The sequence below is a fragment of the Rhinatrema bivittatum genome, chromosome 5 (assembly GCF_901001135.1).
Source record: "Rhinatrema bivittatum chromosome 5, aRhiBiv1.1, whole genome shotgun sequence".
Lineage (NCBI taxonomy): Eukaryota > Metazoa > Chordata > Amphibia > Gymnophiona > Rhinatrematidae > Rhinatrema > Rhinatrema bivittatum.
The window spans coordinates 241077574-241095745 of NC_042619.1; the positions used below are offsets into that span (position 1 = coordinate 241077574).

The window sequence follows — 18172 nt, forward strand, 5'->3', positions numbered from 1 at the left end:
GGTCTGATCTTAAAATACATAAAAAGGAATTATTAGCCTCTATCACCGACCTAAGGGAAGATCTCATAACGCTGGGACATCGAGTTGATGACATAGATGTGAGATCGGATAATCACGCGGCAGCATTAAATAAATTACAGGCATAGCACAGCTCGATGGAAAACAAGATAAATTGGAAGACCTAGAAAACAGGTCTCGAAGGTATAACATCAGTATCAGGGGGATACCCGACTCAGTGGACTTTGCAAATGCACAGGAGGTGGCTGAGAAGGTGTGCACATTCATACTACAGGAAGAACATTCTCCAAATGGAGAGGCGGCAGAAACACCAAGGGCAATTAAAATAGAAAGGGCACACAGGGCTTTGGGCCAGAGGTCAGATGCCCGGCCGAAAGACATCATTTATTTATTTATTTATTTAAAATTTTTATATACCGGCATTCATGTTGCAAACACATCATGCCGGTTTACATATAACAGGGGTGTACAGTAAACAATTCAATAACCTATTGTGTAGAAGGAAGCAGTTACAAATAACAAGGTAATAGAACTGGGAGGAGAGAAGAAAAGAAAGAGAATAACATTAGGTATAGGTATTTACATTAGTAATAACATTTTTACATGTGGAAGTGGTAGAATCTGGCTGAATAGAATTAATCGGTGTCCGGGAAAGCTTTTTTAAACAGCCAGGTCTTAAGTCTCTTCCTGAAGGTTGGGAGGCTGAAATCATCATCTGTTTTCACAGCTACGTGCAAAAGACTCAGATACTTGAAGCAGCTAAAAAGAAAAACAACTGGTCCTGGGAGGGCCACTCCTTAAGCATTTACCAAGATCTGGCAGCTTCTACGCTGAGATGGTGGTTTGACCTGCGTGAGGTGACAACACTCCTGAGAGCAATCGGTATAGATGGACCTTCTCCTTTGGACTCCAATTCACAGCAAACGGAACGACACACCGAGTAAAGACACTGATTGAGGTGGCAGAGGCCTTGGACAAGGCTGGTTTCCGACCAAATATCGCCACCGCTAAGAAAATACCTAAACCACAGAGAATTGATGATCAGCCTCGTTGGCATAGAGTTGGCAAAGGAGGGAGGCGTCTGAGGAGACATTCTTAGGACTCGAGATCAGCTTTATCAGGTCAGAGCTGAAGGATGGACATCTTTCCTTTTTTTTATATATAGTCTACCTGTAAGGGTTCCCCCTCAAGGCCTGATTGGTTCATATTTGTTTATATGGGGAGATAGCGTTGGACCTACACAAGATCCTCTTTTGCTGGATTGCTGCAGACTGCAGTATTCTGTTATTCACAGTTCCTACTGTTTACCTATCTTAATAGCTCAGCTGCTTTTGAATAACTTGATTGTTCCAGGAGGAGGGGCATGGATGTGGCTGCTCCTGCCACCAATGGGGGCCCTCCAGAGAGAGGAGATGACCACCCCAGTGGTAGGGCGGTATGATTTGGGGGGGGGGGGGGGGGGTCTCTCCAGTAAGATTAGTTCTTAATGTCTGCATAATGGGGGAGGATTCAGTTATTTCTGGGGATTTCTATATTGTCTTCTGGAAGACTCTTTTGTCTAACTCATGGCAATGGGTGAGTGCATTGTATCTGTTAATGTGAAAGGGCTTAACCACTACCATAAACATTATCTCTTAGAACAGGAGCTAATATCCAATAGAGCGACCATAGTGATGACACAAGAAACTTACCTGCGTAAAAGGCATGAACATTTACTATCATTTCGACAATTCTCCCATAGATATCTTTCAGCTAGCTCTAAAGCAGCGAAATACATGGGAGTGGGAATCCTGATTAATAGGGATTTAATTCTTGATGTGTTAGCCCTATTTATGGATCCACAGGGGAGATATGTTATTTTAAAGCTGCGCTTGGGGGGGGGGGGGGGGGGAGCAGAAATCATCACGTTAGTCACCCTATATGCTCCTAATGCGGCACAGGGTTCATTCTTTCAAGCTATTGATGCTCTATTGGCAAAACATGCAGAAGGGCTTCTAATAATCGGAGGGGATTTCAATATAACATACAATCCTACTTTGGATAATTCGTCACAAGTTTCCACTGTGTCTCGGCAAGCACGCTGATCTCTTAAATCCCTGATGACAAGGTGGGATTTGAAAGATATCTGAAGGCAAAGATATCCTCACTCTCATAGCTACTCCTATTACTCCCATGCACATCAATCTTATTCACTGATTGACTACTTTTTGGTTGGTACCCATGTACAGAATAGAGTGACCATGTAATGGAACAGATGCCAAATTCACCTCCATCCATGTGTGGAAGGAGGCGAGATTGGCATCTACCCACCCAGGTCTCCGGTTTTGGAAGTTAAACGAATCATTGTTAAAGGATACAAATTTTTTAAAGCAATTAGGGGAGGGACTCAGAGATTATTTTCAGCTGAACACAACTTCAGCACATACCACCCCGGTAATCTGGGAATGTTCTAAAGCAACTGCAAGAGGTTTAATTATTTCCCAAGCAGCTTACTGTAAACAGCAGAAGGGGAAAAGAAGGGCACAACTATCACAGGAGATAAGCCTAGCTCACACAGCTTCATCAATCTACACAATGCCCCAAAGTCTTTCGTAAGTTGACATTAGCTAGGTCAGACCTCCAGACCCTACATTCTGAGGCTATCGCCCATGCTTTAGAGATAACTAAACAACACTATTATGAAGAGGGGAATAAGGCTGGCTGCCTTTTAGCAAGGCACTTACGAGTAGTATTAGCCCAGAACAATATTGCCAAAATTAAGAATACGGGAGGTTCAGTACTCACATCCTCAGAAGATATTCGAAAATGTTTTACTGATTTTTATGCCACCCTGTATAAGGCCGAAGAGACTATACTAGAGGTGGATATTGATTTCTATTTAGAAGCAGTATCCCTGAAGATGCTCATGCTAGAACAGCAGGCCTTTTTAGATAGCCCTATCAGGGAGCCAGAGGTACTATATGCCATTAAAATGCTGAAAGCTGGTAAGTCTCCAGGTTTGGATGGCATGTCAGGGGCTTACTATAAAAAAAAACATTAGCTCATATAATCTCTGCTCCTTTGACAGACATGTTTAATTCCATGAGGGAAGATAGTTCACTTGCAACTCATGCTAACATAGCAGGAATTACAATTTTGGCAAAGCCTGGGAGGGACCCCATTTTATGTGGATCCTATAGACCCATATCTTTGATCAATGTAGATCTTAAGATACAGGTAAGAATCTTAGCTGAGAGGTTAAAGGCCGTCTTACCCATTCTGATACATAATGACCAAGTGGGCTTTGTTCCTGCCCGTATGGCAAGTGATAATATTCGCAAAGTGGTCGATATTGTAGACTGGGTTAAACGTAATCAGTCTCCCTCTGCTCTGTTAGCAGTAGATGCTGAAAAGGCTTTCAACCTTGTTCACTGGCCATTTTCTTTTTCAAAGTATTGCAGAAAATGTGTTTTGGGAGGTTCTTTCAGCAGTAGGTAGCCAAGTTATGAGTCCCCTAAAGCCAGGGTGAAGGAAAATGGTGGTTATGGCCCCCAGCTTCGATATACAACATGGAACTAGTCAAGGCTGTCCGCTTTCTCCAATGCTCTTTGCTCTCTTTCTGGAGCCATTTGCAACCAGGGTGCATAAATTTTGGGAGTGGAGGTAGCGGATTTACATTATAAACTCTCTCTCTTTGCAGATAATTTTATTTACTCTTGCTGAACCCTACAATTCACTGAGGGGGGTAGTGGGTGAGATGGATAGTTTCCACAAAGTAGTGGGCTTCACAGTGATTACGATAAATCTGAGCTATTAAATACAAACCTATCAGATGCAGAGGTAGCTCGCATAACCAAAGACTTTCCTTTTGGCTGGGCTAAACAGTCCATTAAATATTTGGGAGCTCAAATTAGCTCCAATTTATCTGAATTATTTGAACTTAACTATACCCCACTTTGGAAGAATACTGAGAAAGATCTTTACACCTGGAGTGGGGAACACTTTTCATGGGTGGGATGTATAGTGGTCATAAAGATGAATATTCTGCCTCGCTTATTGTAGTTTTTTTCCTACAGTCCCCATTCTCATCTCTGCAAATATTTTAAAGCTGTGGCAGAAACTTTTTTGGCTATATCTGGAAAAAAAGGCCATCCTGAATAGCTAGAGCTGTTTCATATCTCCCTAAGAAAAATGGTGGCTGGGGCGTCCCTAACCTGTTGTGGTATTTTGGAGCAGCGCAACTTCGGGCCTTAGTGGATGCCTGTAATCAGAGTGACAGTAAACAACGGGTGAGGCTAGAACAAGATAGGTGTGATGCTGCTAGGGGCACTGCCGTGGCAGCCCAAATTGACCTGGAGACAAGTAACTTACATGCCACTAGTGTTAGGGAATATGCTTCAAGTCTGGAATCAGTGGAGGGTAAAGTTAGTGGGTCCGTTTAAAATATTTTCAACGCTCTCATTTGTTCCATAACACTTGTTTCTCGGCAGGCACAGAATCCAAAGCTTTCTCCACATGGGCTGAATATGGTATTTCCTGCATAGGACACCTCTGTTGACTTTCAAGGGTAAATACCAGGGGTGTGAGCAGCATTTTCTGACCTTTGCCCAGGTTTGACATTTTTTTTTAAAAAAGCATTGCAGGATAACAAGTTATTATGGTTATCTAAATCTCTATTCGAAACTTACTGTGAGCATTCTGACAAAATTATAGGGGTAATTTCAAAGATATACACCATACTCAATGTACACTCACCCTACACTTTTCCATATCTTACAGCATGGTCTCAGAATTTGGGAGACACACTATCCGAGGATGACTGGGATGTCGTGTTTAAGGTAGCGAAAAGCTCTATATCTGCTACTATACAGGAGCATTGCTATAAATTACTAAATCGCTGACACTTGACCCCAATTAAACTTCATGCTATGTTTCTTACCATAACTGACAAGAGTTGGAGGAACTGTGGGCAGGAAGGATCTTATATACATATTTGGTGGCATTGTCCAAAGTTAGTTTCCTTCTGGGAAAAGATGCGAGGTTGTGCCAATGGATCCCAAACAGGTTCTGTTAAACCTACCTGTAGAGGGAAATGCCAAGCTGATCCAAACTTTCTGCACACAGGTATATATAGTGGCTAGATGTAAATTGGCAAAAGCATGGAAGCAACCTGACCCCCCCTCCTTACCAGCGGTGATCCACAAACTCCATACACATTATCGCATGGCTCATCTTACTGCGATGAGACAGGATAGACTGCATGTATTCCACACAGTATGGCAACGCTTGAGCAAGTGGTTACAAGCTCAGGGCTCACCAGGCTAAATAGAGTAACCCCTTATCACTACATGAAAGCAGACACCAGGCTTTAGGATGATTTTCTTTATTTCATCATTCCTAAGGGTATCTTCTGGAGAGACGGGGAGGGCGGGATACATGCTGTAACTTGAACATGCTTACTATGTTGTAATTTGAATATGTTTATTATATAAGTAAAAAATTACCTGACCATTACTGAAATTGTGAATTGTACAGATTGAGATCACATGTGATATTTTGTTCATGGTCAATAAAATTTCATATAAAAAAATAAAAAGAATTTTCTCCCATTTGTTTTAAATGTGCGACTTGCTAACTTCATGGAGTGCCCCCTAGTCCTATTATCTGAAGCAGTAAATAACAGATTCACATTTACCTGTTCTAGTCCTCTCAGGATTTTACAGACCTCTATCATATCCCCCCCCCCCCCCCCGCCATCTCTTCTCCAAGCTGAACAGTCCTAACCTCTTTAGCCTTTCCTCATAGGGGAGCTGTTCCATCCCCTTTATCATTTTGGTCACCCTTCTCTGTACCTTCTCCAGTGCAACTATATCTTTTTTGAGATGCAGCGACCAGAACTGCACGCAGTATTCAAGGTGTGGTCTCACAATGGAGCTATACAGAGGCATTATGACATTTTCTGTTTTATTCACCATTCCCTTCCTAATAATTCCTGTTTGCTTTTTTGACCACGACAGCACATTGTGCCGATGATTTCAATGTTCTTACCCCTGTAATGCCGAGATCTTTTTCTTGGGTGGTAATTCCTAATATGGAACCTAACATTGTGTAACTACAGCAAGGGTTATTTTTCCCCTAAATGCATCACCTAGGACTTATCTCCATTAAATTTCAACTGCCATTTGGACTCACAATCTTCCAGTCTCCCAGATCACCCCTGGTGCCTTTTAAATATTGGGGTTACATTAGCCACCCTCCAGTCCTAAGGAATAATGGATGATTTTAATGATAGGTTACACATTTTTACTAATAGGTCTGAAATTTCATTTTTGGGTTCTTTCAGAATCTGGGGTGTAAACCATCCATCCAGGTGATTTGCTACTCTTCAGTTTGTCAATCTGACCTCCTACATCTTCCAGGTTCACCGTGATTTGGTTCAGTTCATTCAAATCATCACCCTTGAAAACCATCTCTGGAACAGTATTTCCCCAACATCCTCATTTGTAAACATGGGAGCAAATAATTAATTTAGTCTTTCCGTGATGGCTTTATCTTCTCTAATTACCCTTTAACCCCACAATCATCTAATGGTCCAACTGACTCTCTTGCAGGTCTCCTGCTTCGGATGTATTTTAAAAAGTTTTTATTATGAGATTTTGTCTCTACGGCAAACTTCGGTTTATATTCTCTCTTAGCCTGTTTTATAAATGTTTTACATTTAACTTGCGAATGCTTTTTTCCTCTTATCTTCAGATGGATCCTTCTTCCAATTTTTGAAGGAAATTTTTTTTTTTTTTTGATAAAATAGCCTCTCTTTCACCTCACCTTTTAACCATGCCGGTAATTGTTTGGCCTTCCTTTCACCTTTCTAATTGAAGGAATACATCTGGACTGTGCTTCTAAGATGGTATTTTTAAACAAATGTCTACGCCTGTTTTACACTCTTAACCTTTGCAGTTGCACTTTTCACCTATTTTCCTCATTTTATCAGTTTCCCTTTTGAAAGTTTAGTGTTAGAGCTGTAGATTTACATATTATCCCTCTTCCAGTTATTAGTTCACATGCGATCATGTTTATGATCACTATTGCCAAGTGGCCCCACCACAATTACCTCTCACCAAATCCTGCATTTCACTGAGAATTAAATCTAAAATAGCTCCCTCTCTCATTGGTTCCTGAACCAATTGCTCCATGAAGCAGTCATTTATTCCATCCATATATTTCTAGCATATCCTGATGTTACATTTACCCAGTCAATATTGAAGTAAATCGAAGCCTCCCATTATTACTGCACTGCCAAATTGGTTAGCTTCCCTGATTTCTCTTAACATTTCATCGTCCTTCTCATTATTTTGGCCAGATGGACGGTAGTATACTATTTCTATATTCTTACCTAACACACGGGGCTTCTACTCAAAGACTCTAGTGTGCATTTAGTCTTTTGTATGATCTTTATCCTTTTGCTCTATGCCCTCCTGGACTTTCCTTTCAAGAACTTGTTATGCACAGTAAAATGTTCACCTGGATTTTTGGATCCCGATGCAAACCTGATGGTCTATGTTTGTCAGGATGCTTCCATCTATGCTGGTTGTGCATTTTGGTAGAACATCCAGAAATGCTCAGAAAACAATGGATAGTATATATTTATTCTGATTAGAGGTTGAACTGTACAAATGCTGAACTGATTAAATTAGAGTGTATGAATATTTAATAGAGAAAACCTGTTTAATATTCCTGTCCCCGTGAAAACATCAGGTTAATGTATATGAAATGACTACCTAATTAGGAAGATGAAAAATGGAAAAAAGTTTTCTAAAATAGGAGACACGGCCATAATGGTGCCCAAATTTTATCCTAAAAATAAAAAAAAGTTACAAATATAAAGAGCATATTAGGACAAAAATGAAAACTTTGGGGAAAGAACAGTACATTACAGAATGTCACCAAGAAACCCAAGTGAAAATGGGGATAAAGATCCAGCCGTGTGATCATGTATTTATTATTATTTGCTTAGAGGTAGATATTCAGCTGTGGGCAGTCCAGATAGACATATTCAGGTAACTTAGGATATTCCAGGATAAGTTATTATCAGGATAAGTTATTATCAGGATAAGTTAGGACTGCCTCACAGCAGGACCATACTTAAGATAGGTTTGATATTCAGAGTCAGCCCCAAAACGGCCTAGGAACACCTCGGACGTATCTGGTAACAATAAGTTAGAGCTACCGTGATTAGTTCAGCAAAGTCCCAAACTTAGGTATTCATTCATTAACCCATGATATGCCATTTACAGCGAGAAAAACAGCCGTGATAATGCAGGGTATTTCAATACCTTGCATTAAATGAGCCCTGTCATGTGTGTATTTAAATGAGCTCATTAACCTGCAAATGTGTTAATCAGTTCATAAATACCCTGAACAATGCAAATCAAATACCGTTGCTGAAAAATTCACAAGCCACGTTATTTGATCTGAAGTTAGCTACAACTGAAGAGCTGTAGCTAAATTTCCCACAGGAGCCTTGGGACACTGATGAACATCCCAAGTCTCCAGAGACCCTGTCTTAAAGGGGCTGCTTGACTGCAAAGACCCCCCTGTCCCACCCACCACCACCTTTGCAGGTGACCCATGTTGGAAATTTAAAAAAAAAAAAAAAAAAAAAAAGTTTTAATGCTTGAAGGAAGCCCCACCCTAGACCTCTTTGGGTCCCTATTTACAGACATAGACTCCTGTTTGTCCAGTAACCCCCCAGCCTCCACTTCTCTAACACAAAGTGATCGCTGGTATTCTAGTGGCTCCTGACACCCCCCCCCCCCCCCCCCGGATTGTCTAGTAGGGGTCTGGAGTGCTCTCTAGGCTCTGGACCCAGTGGTCACTATTTTCCAAAATGGCACCTTCCAACCTTTGCCCATCACGTGATAGAAGGTGGGGATTAGGGGTCCACTAGAACACCAGGGATCATTTTGTGTGTAAGAGGGGGGGGGGGGCCTGGTGTTGCGGTGCCAGTCTCTGGGGACCATATGTTTGGAATGAAGGGGAGGAGTCAAGTGGCAAGGTTTCTACAAACATTAAAATTTTATTTTTTTTTTTTAATTACAACAATAAGCCTCCTGTGGTGGGGTGGGACAGGAGGTCTATGTAGACCCCTTGGGGTTTACACTCTTTTGGGGGGCCTTATTCAGGGGTCGAGCAGCTCCTTTATGACAAGGCCTCAGGGCGGTCGTGGAGTGAAACAGGGGGGGGGGAGGTCTATGCAGACCTTCAGGTGTGTTCACTCTTTTCACGGGATGGGGGGAGGGGGGTTATTCAGGGCCAAGTGGCCCCTTTAAACAATGGCATCCCCACAGTTCTAGGGCCATCATCACTCGTATGTCAGGCCTTTTACTTCCACAGTATTCCCCCCCCCGAGGAAAAATATATGTGAATCATAAAGCCACAGAGCCATTTACCGCGGCTTTATGATTCCTGCAGCATTTTTCCTTTTGTGAATGACCCACTTAGCCATACAAACCATCTGAATATGGACTTCTTAAATGTATATTTTTGTTTATGAGATGTATTTTTAATGGGATGAACTGCTATCAAATGGCCTTTCCACTGTAAATAAAGAAAAAAGTTATCTAGTCCTTGTCTATTTTTATTAGATGTTCTGGCATGCTCACTCTTTTGCTTTAACCTCATGATCTGGTAAGTTTCCAATGCGGTCAGCAGCTGCATCTTACAGTTTCCTGGAGTCTCTTGTGAGATTTCAGCAAATTCTTTGGGAGCCCCTGAACACTGCCAGCAAGCTCGGACTACTCCCTGGCTCACACTGTATCAAGAAGGGAGCTCACCCACTTTTCACTCTTATCGTTAGTGGAAGTTTTTGTCACACCAAGTGGACAAAAATTAGAGGAAATGGAGCACCTCATGCCCTATTCAGTGCTTGGGGAAATGACCTTTCTGTTCAGAAGTACAGAAGTTGAACTTACCAAACTGAGGAATGCTGTTACCTCCTGGGAGGCAGGTTTCCGTCTCGTCTCCCCATCTGCCATAGGCTGCTTCATAGATGTTCAGGAACTTAGACTCATGGCAATGGAGTTTCAGCTCGGAGTCTTCACACGCTGATTTGGTTTTGTATTCGGCTAAAATGATAACTGCATCGCTTACTGACAAGCTGAAATCAACAGTTCTGCTGTGCATGCATCGACCAAGATGAAAGAAGCTCAGAGGAAAAAGGTACAGACGGGACACCCAGATGGAAGCCCTCCACAACATTCAGAGGCAGCGTGGCTTAGAGAACAGCACGAGTTATGCAGGTTCTCATCCTCCATCTGCAGGGGGGGGGGGGAGCAAGTCCTGCCTGGGGGCCTCAAGAAGAGAGTGCACCTCAGTTAGATGAGATCATTTATTTCTCCTTTTTTTAGGCCTGGTTATACTTTGATATTTCAGCTGTGTTTAAGCCACCTGTTCATTGGGAGTAGCGGGACTGGGCACACCAGGAAGATGATGTGTTTGGGCTCTTGGGGGGGGGGGGGGGTGCGAGTATGGGTAATACTGCAAGGGTGAGCTCTGCTGCAAGCACTGCGCTAGCAAGGAGACCTGTATCACCAGCAGAGTCATCCATGGAGGGAGAGGAAAGGGAAGAAAAGGAAAAAATAAAATACAATTTTACCCTCTGGGTATTATTTAATATTTATAGAGTGCACATGACAAGCAATGATACTCTGTTTCAATTACTCATGTGCTATTATACATTATGGGGCCTATTTACTAAGCATTCCCCTCCCCAAGACACCAAATGGGAGAAAGCAGTTAGTAAACAGGCCCTTGTAATTTCTCTATGCACCTGGGCGCAGCCAAATTTGGAAGGGAGTCACATTAACTGCTATTAATCAAGTTTACTTAGGGAATAGCCACTGCTATTAATTGCATCAGTAGCATGGGATCTTCTTGGTGTTTGGGTAATTGCCAGGTTCTTGTGGCCTGGTTTGGCCTCTGTTGGAAACAGGATGCTGGGCTTGATGGACCCTTGGTCTGACCCAGCATGGCAATTTCTTATGTTCTTATAAGAGAAGGCCATGCAAAGCAGACTCTGACCGGCTCATGTAGCAAACGATGCCATTTGTGTCAGCCCAAACGGATCCTGCCGGTGGGATGCGACATGTGACTCCCCTGCTATTGTGACTGCTCCCCGAAATTCAGGGGCAGAAAGGAGGAAGGGTAAAGACATTCAGAAAAAATTGATTTAGTAGTAAAATGTTGAACTGATTCACACTGCCAAACTTCTCCTATGCCCTTCTAAAATATTGAACACTGCACTACAGTCCCAACATGTACAGGTCAGCACCAAGGACTATGTGAAGCGACTTTGTATTGTGTTATGTAAGCCACACGTGCAGGCCTTAGCTCCTGAGTAAACCTGTGTTACCACACCATGCCTGTGCTCATTAATGTGAAGATGCAGCAGGCACAATTAGAAAAGCATCTAACAAAGCACCTATTTAACTAAAGTTGGGTCCTTACAAGAGAAACTTCAGAATATGAAGAGCAGTTATCAGATAGCTGTTGAAGTCTGGTTACTTACTAGGTTTGCATTTGAAGGAGACCAGGAGGTATTTTGTTAGACCTGGACAAGGATCAGGTCCAAAAAGTCGATTGTTGACAGGGAACTGACAGGAGCGCACGTTCTGACACTCATCCTGAACTTTCTAAAAGCAAAGAAAGCACAAAGAACATTAAAGAGAGACAGAGCTTCCAAGTCCCTCAGTAACACAGAGCTGTGCCTGATGACAGGCAGGAGGAGAAGGGTAACAGACTTGCAATTCGAACAGCCTTGTGGAAGAGCTCCAGAGTAGTAGCCAGGCAATATGGTACCTAAGGCCAAGTGGCCACACCCACACCTAAACACATGACACCATGAGTTGGGAGACTCTTAAATGTTTGTACAGCAATGCCCACGGCTGGTGCAAGAGTATTAGGCACCCTAGGAAAACCTTACAGCCTTGTACCCCATCACACACAATTAAAAATTATGCAGAACAGATTTTACATGAAAAATGACACAAAGCCCAGTCTGAGGTAAAAATATCACTTACAATATGTATCTTATATTTACATGCACAGATATGGTGCCAACCAGAAAACCCTGCAAAAAAGCAAGAGAGACACTTGGAACCCATATGGTATTAGGCCTACTGTAATGCATCTTGGGCATGGGCATGAACCTCAGAGCCATGAGAAAACAGAATTACAATGCAATAAATTTTTTATATCAAAACACTAACTGCTAGCAATCAAACAGCAATAGCTTTTCATAGATAGTTAACACTGCAAATTCTACATCAGGCTTAAAACAGTAATAGACCCCCTATTAGGAAAACAGAATAAGCCAAGTTGCTATAGATCCCTACATAAAAACTACACACTACTAGTATTCCTCACTTCAGACACACATGTAAAACACAGATAGACCCTCAAATACAGAATAAAGAGACTATAAAATATAAACAGAAACATACAGACAAAAACTGAACTGGAAACCGCACAAGCCAAGTTCTATATGAACTGCAATAATATAAAAACAGAAGCATTACCATGCCTCATAAAACAATAAATTTAGTAAAACCACACCAATAAAAAGAATAATTCAAAGCTAATGAATAGAATAACACTCAATTAAAAACTCATAAAAATGTTTTACAAAACACCAATAAAATATTTCAGAACATACACATCCACACTCAACAATTAAAACTAATGAGTTAAAAAAAAAAAAATCCTGTTATCCTTACCTGGGGACTTTTGATTTCCAGATGCCCTGAAATTATCATGAATTAGTAGGCAGAGGGGAAGTGGGGTTGTTGTGCATACACATACTTTCCCACACACATACACATATGCTCTCTCTCACTTCCGGCCAAGCTCTGGCCTTGGACTCCTTATGGCAGGACAGGACGGGGCAGGCATACTCTTCCTCCAAAGAAGCAGCAGCACAGTCCCGCCAAAATAGACACTGTGGTCAGCGGGGTCTCAGTAGGAGGAAAAACAGCACGGCTCTGAGAGAATTAGCAGTGTGGCTGCGCTGCTTTTCTACTTACTAAAGCCCCACCAACCATGCTATTGACTTCAGTGGGGCTGTGCTGCATTTTCTCTTACTGAGGCCCTACCAGCCACACTGCTTTCACTGGCACATGGTGCCCATTGGTAGTGGCATATGGCTGAGGCCACATTGGCCATAGGCATGCTATGGCTCTGAAGAGCTCTCTCCTATCCATTTCTTTCTCAAGCACAATGCAGGAATAGTTCTGACTATTTCCCTCTGCTTGTATTTTGGATATGAATTTTTGAAGTACAACTTTTTTTTTCAAACTATTATAATCAAACAGTACATAAACATATAAGAGAACAAAGAACATTAATGTTACTTCACATTTATCAACTGTCGATATACAAGCCATTAGGTAATAACACCTATTCTCCCTTACTGAGTCCTCCCCTCCCCACCCTCCCACTCGTATATCCCTCCCATTCTGTTATTCAATTCAACTAGGTACAGAAGGTCTACTACTAGGATGATTCTTCACTTACCATTTTGGGGAGCATCCTACATTTTGTAATATAATTTGGTCACTCATTGTTAGCGAGTCATAAAAACAGTGCCATGCCTTCATGTATTCCATAGGTACACGTCATACCTTCCTATTTGAATATGAGTGACCATATATTCTTGCCATATTGCATCTTTATTTATTTATTTAAAATATTTTCTATACCATCGTTAAGCTAGGTACCATCACAACGGTTTACAACAAGGCACAAATAATAATGATGGCATATGTCTTGATTTATATCCACTAAACAGGTGCCATCAAGTTACGGTAACAGTTTCATCATAAATGCTAATTGGTGGGTGTGGTAAGTCATGTCCATTCTTATCTGGGACAGCTTTAAAATAGATTAGTCATAATATCTTATCATTTGGTGTTGAACGAAAAAAAAAAAATACAATACACACACGTATAGATTAGGGTAATGTGCGTGGGTGTTCTACTGACCGCATCCTATGCTCCTCGGGTTCTACTCTCCATTCTCTTTGTGATACGCTTGTTTAAATAGCCATGTTTTTAAATTTTTTCTGAAAGTTTTGATGTCTCTTTGTAATCTGATTTCTAAAGGCATGGTGTTCCATAGTATAGGTCCTGCTAAGGATAGCGCCCTTTCCCTCACTTGGGTTAGTCTTGCTGTTTTCACCGAGGGAATAGTTAGTAACACTTTATTTGCTGATTTCAGGTTTCTGTGAGGGAAGTGTACATGAAAGGCTGTGTTCAGCCATTCAGCTTTTTTGTTATGTATTAGTTTATGTATGGTACATAGGGTTTTGTACTGTATTCTTTGCTCAATGGGTAACCAGTGTAGTTCAGTTAGGGTTTCGGTGATTTGGTCTCTTTTGCTTTTACCAGTCAGAATTCTTGCGGCAGTGTTTTGTAGTATCTGGAGTGGTCTTATCGAGGTGGATGGTAAGCCCAGTAGAAGGGCATTACAGTAATCCATGCTAGCGAAAATCAGAGCTTGTAACACTGATCGGAAGTTATTAGTTAATAGTTGTTTTAGTCTTCTAAGAGTCATGAGTTTGGCGTATCCTTCCTTCACTTTTAAAGATATGTGCATAGGAGGGAGGATTATCAATAATCATTTAAGAATATCTCTACACGCCACCAGGAGAACTACTGCAATAAAATGGAATTGACCCCTGGACAAAAACAGGGAATAAAATCTCTGAAGTCTTTATGCCTCCCAAAAGATGTAATTGGCATGCTTTGTTTCACTCAAAATAAAATTATAACAGGGTAGCAAAGCTTGATGCATGAAATGAATACAAACTTTCTATCCGTTTCTGGTCTTACTTCTGTTCTAACATAGCTACTCCGCTCCGTAATCAGCTAGACTCCAGAAGTCAACCTCTTCTGATTGTTATCCAGATCTTTGCACATAGTAATACCTTATAGGCCTAAAGCCACTGCACATCTGTAACCAAATCAACCACACAATGCAAAAAAGGCTTTGCCATCCCAGATATGGTGATCAGCCCAATTCCCTGGATCATCATGCCCAGGTGCCACCTAGCTCTTTTTCTTCCAATATACTGTCCTGTTTTAATTTGAATTGTTGTAACCATAGCAATTTCTGTTGATAAAATGTTACCTAATTTCACCCTATATGAATAAAGAGCTCCTTGCTATAATGAAAAATGTTTCCTTCAATCACACAGGGCATTCCTTTGTTTTTTTGGTGCTCCAGACATAAAAGGACCCTCTTTGCATGACCTCTGTAGGGTTCCTCCATGTATTTGTGCAGTTGAACAATCCCTTGGCTAAAATGAAAACAACTCCAGGCCAGACAATCCATCAGCATGTGCAAGTGCACTTGATCAGCTTTAGTGGCTCTTCTTTGTACTTTGCCCAACATATGGCCCATCCTTGTGCTCAATACTAAATCCCATACTCAACATGCAGCTTGGCAAGGGCCTTCTAGAACATAATAAATTGCCATGCTGGGACAGACCAAGGGTCCATCAAGCCCAGCATCCTGTTTCCAACAGAGGCCAAACCAGGCTACAAGAACCTGGCAATTACCCAAACACCAAGAAGATCACATGCTACTGTTGCAATTAATAGCAGTGGCTATTCCCTAAGTAAATTTGATTAATAGCAGTTAATGGACTTCTCCTCCAAGAACGTATCCAAACCTTTTTTGAACCCAGCTGCACTAACTGCACCAACAACATCCTCTGGCAACAAATTCCAGAGCTTTATTGTGTGTTGAGTGAAAAAGAATTTTCTCCGATTAGTCTTAAATGTGCTACTTGCTAACTTCATGGAATACCCCCTAGTCCTTCTATTATTCGAAAGTGTAAATAACCGATTCACATCTACTTGTTCAAGACCTCTCATGTTCTTAAAGACCTCTATCATATCCCCACTCAGCCATCTCTTCTCCAGGCTGAACAGCCCTAACCTCTTCAGCCTTTCCTCAAAGGGGAGCTGTTCCATCCCCTTTATCATTTTGGTTGCCCTTCTCTATAACTTCTCCATCGCAACTATATCTTTTTTGAGATGCGGCGACCAGAATTGTACACAGTATTCAAGGTGCGATCTCACCATGGAGCGATACAGAGGCATTATGACATTTTCCATTTTATTAACCATTCCCTTCCTAATAATTCCTAACATTGTTTGCTTTTTTGACTGCTGCAGCACACTGAGCCGATGATTTTAAAGTATTATCCACTATGATGCCTAGATCTTTTTCCTGGGTGGTAGCTCCTAATATGGAACCTAACATCGTGTAACTACAGCAAGGATTATTTTTCCCTATATGCAACATCTTGCACTTGTCCACATTAAATTTCATCTGCCATTTGGATGCCCAATCTTCCAGTCTTGCAAGGTCCTCCTTGTGATTTAATTACTCTGAATAATTTTGTATCATCCGCAAATTTGATAACCTCACTCGTCGTAGGACAGCTCTGCCCCTTGTTTCAGCTCTAATTTAATGCATGCCAACTTGCATCCATATCCAATCATTGCCCCGTGGCTTTTTTAAGTTGATTCTCATCCAATGATAATGCTCCAGAAGTGCAGAGTGGGTTTGTGAAACATCTTTTGGGTTGAATGAATAGGCAGGAGGCATAAATGCCGCTCCAGATTGTCATGACTGGCTGTGTTCCTCTGCATCTTCTCACCAGGCTCCTCCAGTCAATAAAACAACCGAACAAAAATTTAAAAATCAGAAAGCAAAAGTGGCTGAGGCTCTGCGAGGGTGGAGAATTGGATCTCTTCCAGGCTGGCGGTGACAATGCTGTCAGGCTCCCGAGCTGGGACAGTGACAACGGCCGGGAGGTGCAGGGCAAACAGCTGTTGCCAAATCCAGATCCAAGGCACAGCTGCACTGGTGAGGGGAGTGGGGAGAGGGGGCAGTGAATGAACTAAGCCGCATTTCTGCACTCGCCACAGCTCTAGCCATTACCACCACTTTCTCCTCCTCCTTCACTCTACAAAAAAAACCCATTGATTTGGTTTCTCTTCCTATCAGTCATCTAGTTTGTAGCCTGGGATTCACTCTCTTTTCCAAACTCACCTTTGAAGCTCTGGTCCAGGCTGTAGCCAAATGAGAAATTACAACTTACCTGATAATTTCCTTTTATTTAGGACAGTCAGATGAATCCAGAACTAGTGGGTTATGCACCTCTACCAGTAGATGAGACTGAGCAAATAGACGTCACAGTATATACCCCTGCAGTGTCATCAGCAACTGTGGACAGACTAGCAAAACATGATTAAAGCAAATAACCATTTCAATATTCAGCCAACAGGCAACACTGAGCTTAGACAAGAATGTATTTATTTAAAATCTTTTATATACTGTCGTCCAGTAATACACCATCACAACGGTTCACATATAGGCACATATATTTGGTTTGGTTATAGATTAATTTACAAAAGTGCCATTACAATGTCGGTACATGCTCATATAAAATAATGTATAAGAAAAGTGGCATGGATCTCGTTCATGTATATGATTAATATGGTTATCACACAAGGGGTATGCTTAAGCTGGAGTTTTTCTAACTTAACTGAGTATAAAATAAAAGTAAAAGTTGTGGGACCAATTATCTAGGTAACCTTGCTCTGAGTTCTTTTCAGTATTAACACTAGTCTAGGAACTGGACTAACACTTACCAGTAATCCCTGTAACACATAGCCATGGAAGAGGACCATAATACAACCATTTGGCAGCCAAGGGAGGGAAGCTGGATTCGACTGTCGTAAAGAAAAAGAAATTATCAGGTAGGTAGTAATTTCTCCATTTCTTAGTGCCCAGTCAGAAGAATCCAGAGCAAGTGGGATGTACCCAAGCTACTCTTGAATATGGCGGGAGGCTGCGCACAGTCTAGTCAAAACAACACGTTCATAGGTAGCGTCCTCCTGGGCCTATACATCCAGATGAAAATACCTGGAAAAAGTATGTAAGGAAGACCAGGTCGCAGCTTGGCAAATGTCAGTGGGAGACAACCTAACCTCCACCCATGACACTGCCTGAGCCCTAGTAGAATGAGCCATGACCTGACTAGGTAACTGCTTCCCAGCATCAATGTATGCAGCTGTGACTACCTCCTTAATCCAGCAAGCTATGA

At 41.7% G+C, this 18172-nt stretch overlaps 1 protein-coding gene across 3 annotated transcripts in view; it reads right to left on the bottom strand.

Annotated features, from left to right (window-relative positions):
• EVA1C (eva-1 homolog C) overlaps positions 1-18172 on the bottom strand; it is a 108256-nt gene that overhangs the window by 43027 nt on the left and 47057 nt on the right. For 2 of the 3 annotated variants that reach the window (XM_029603590.1, XM_029603587.1), the window contains exons 3-4: positions 11564-11687; positions 9969-10133 (exon numbers count right to left, since the gene is read on the bottom strand). In XM_029603590.1, coding sequence (XP_029459450.1) covers positions 9969-10133; positions 11564-11687 — 289 coding nt within the window. The remainder of the gene's footprint in view (positions 1-9968; positions 10134-11563; positions 11688-18172) is intronic. The other variant, XM_029603588.1, reaches the window with a different exon arrangement.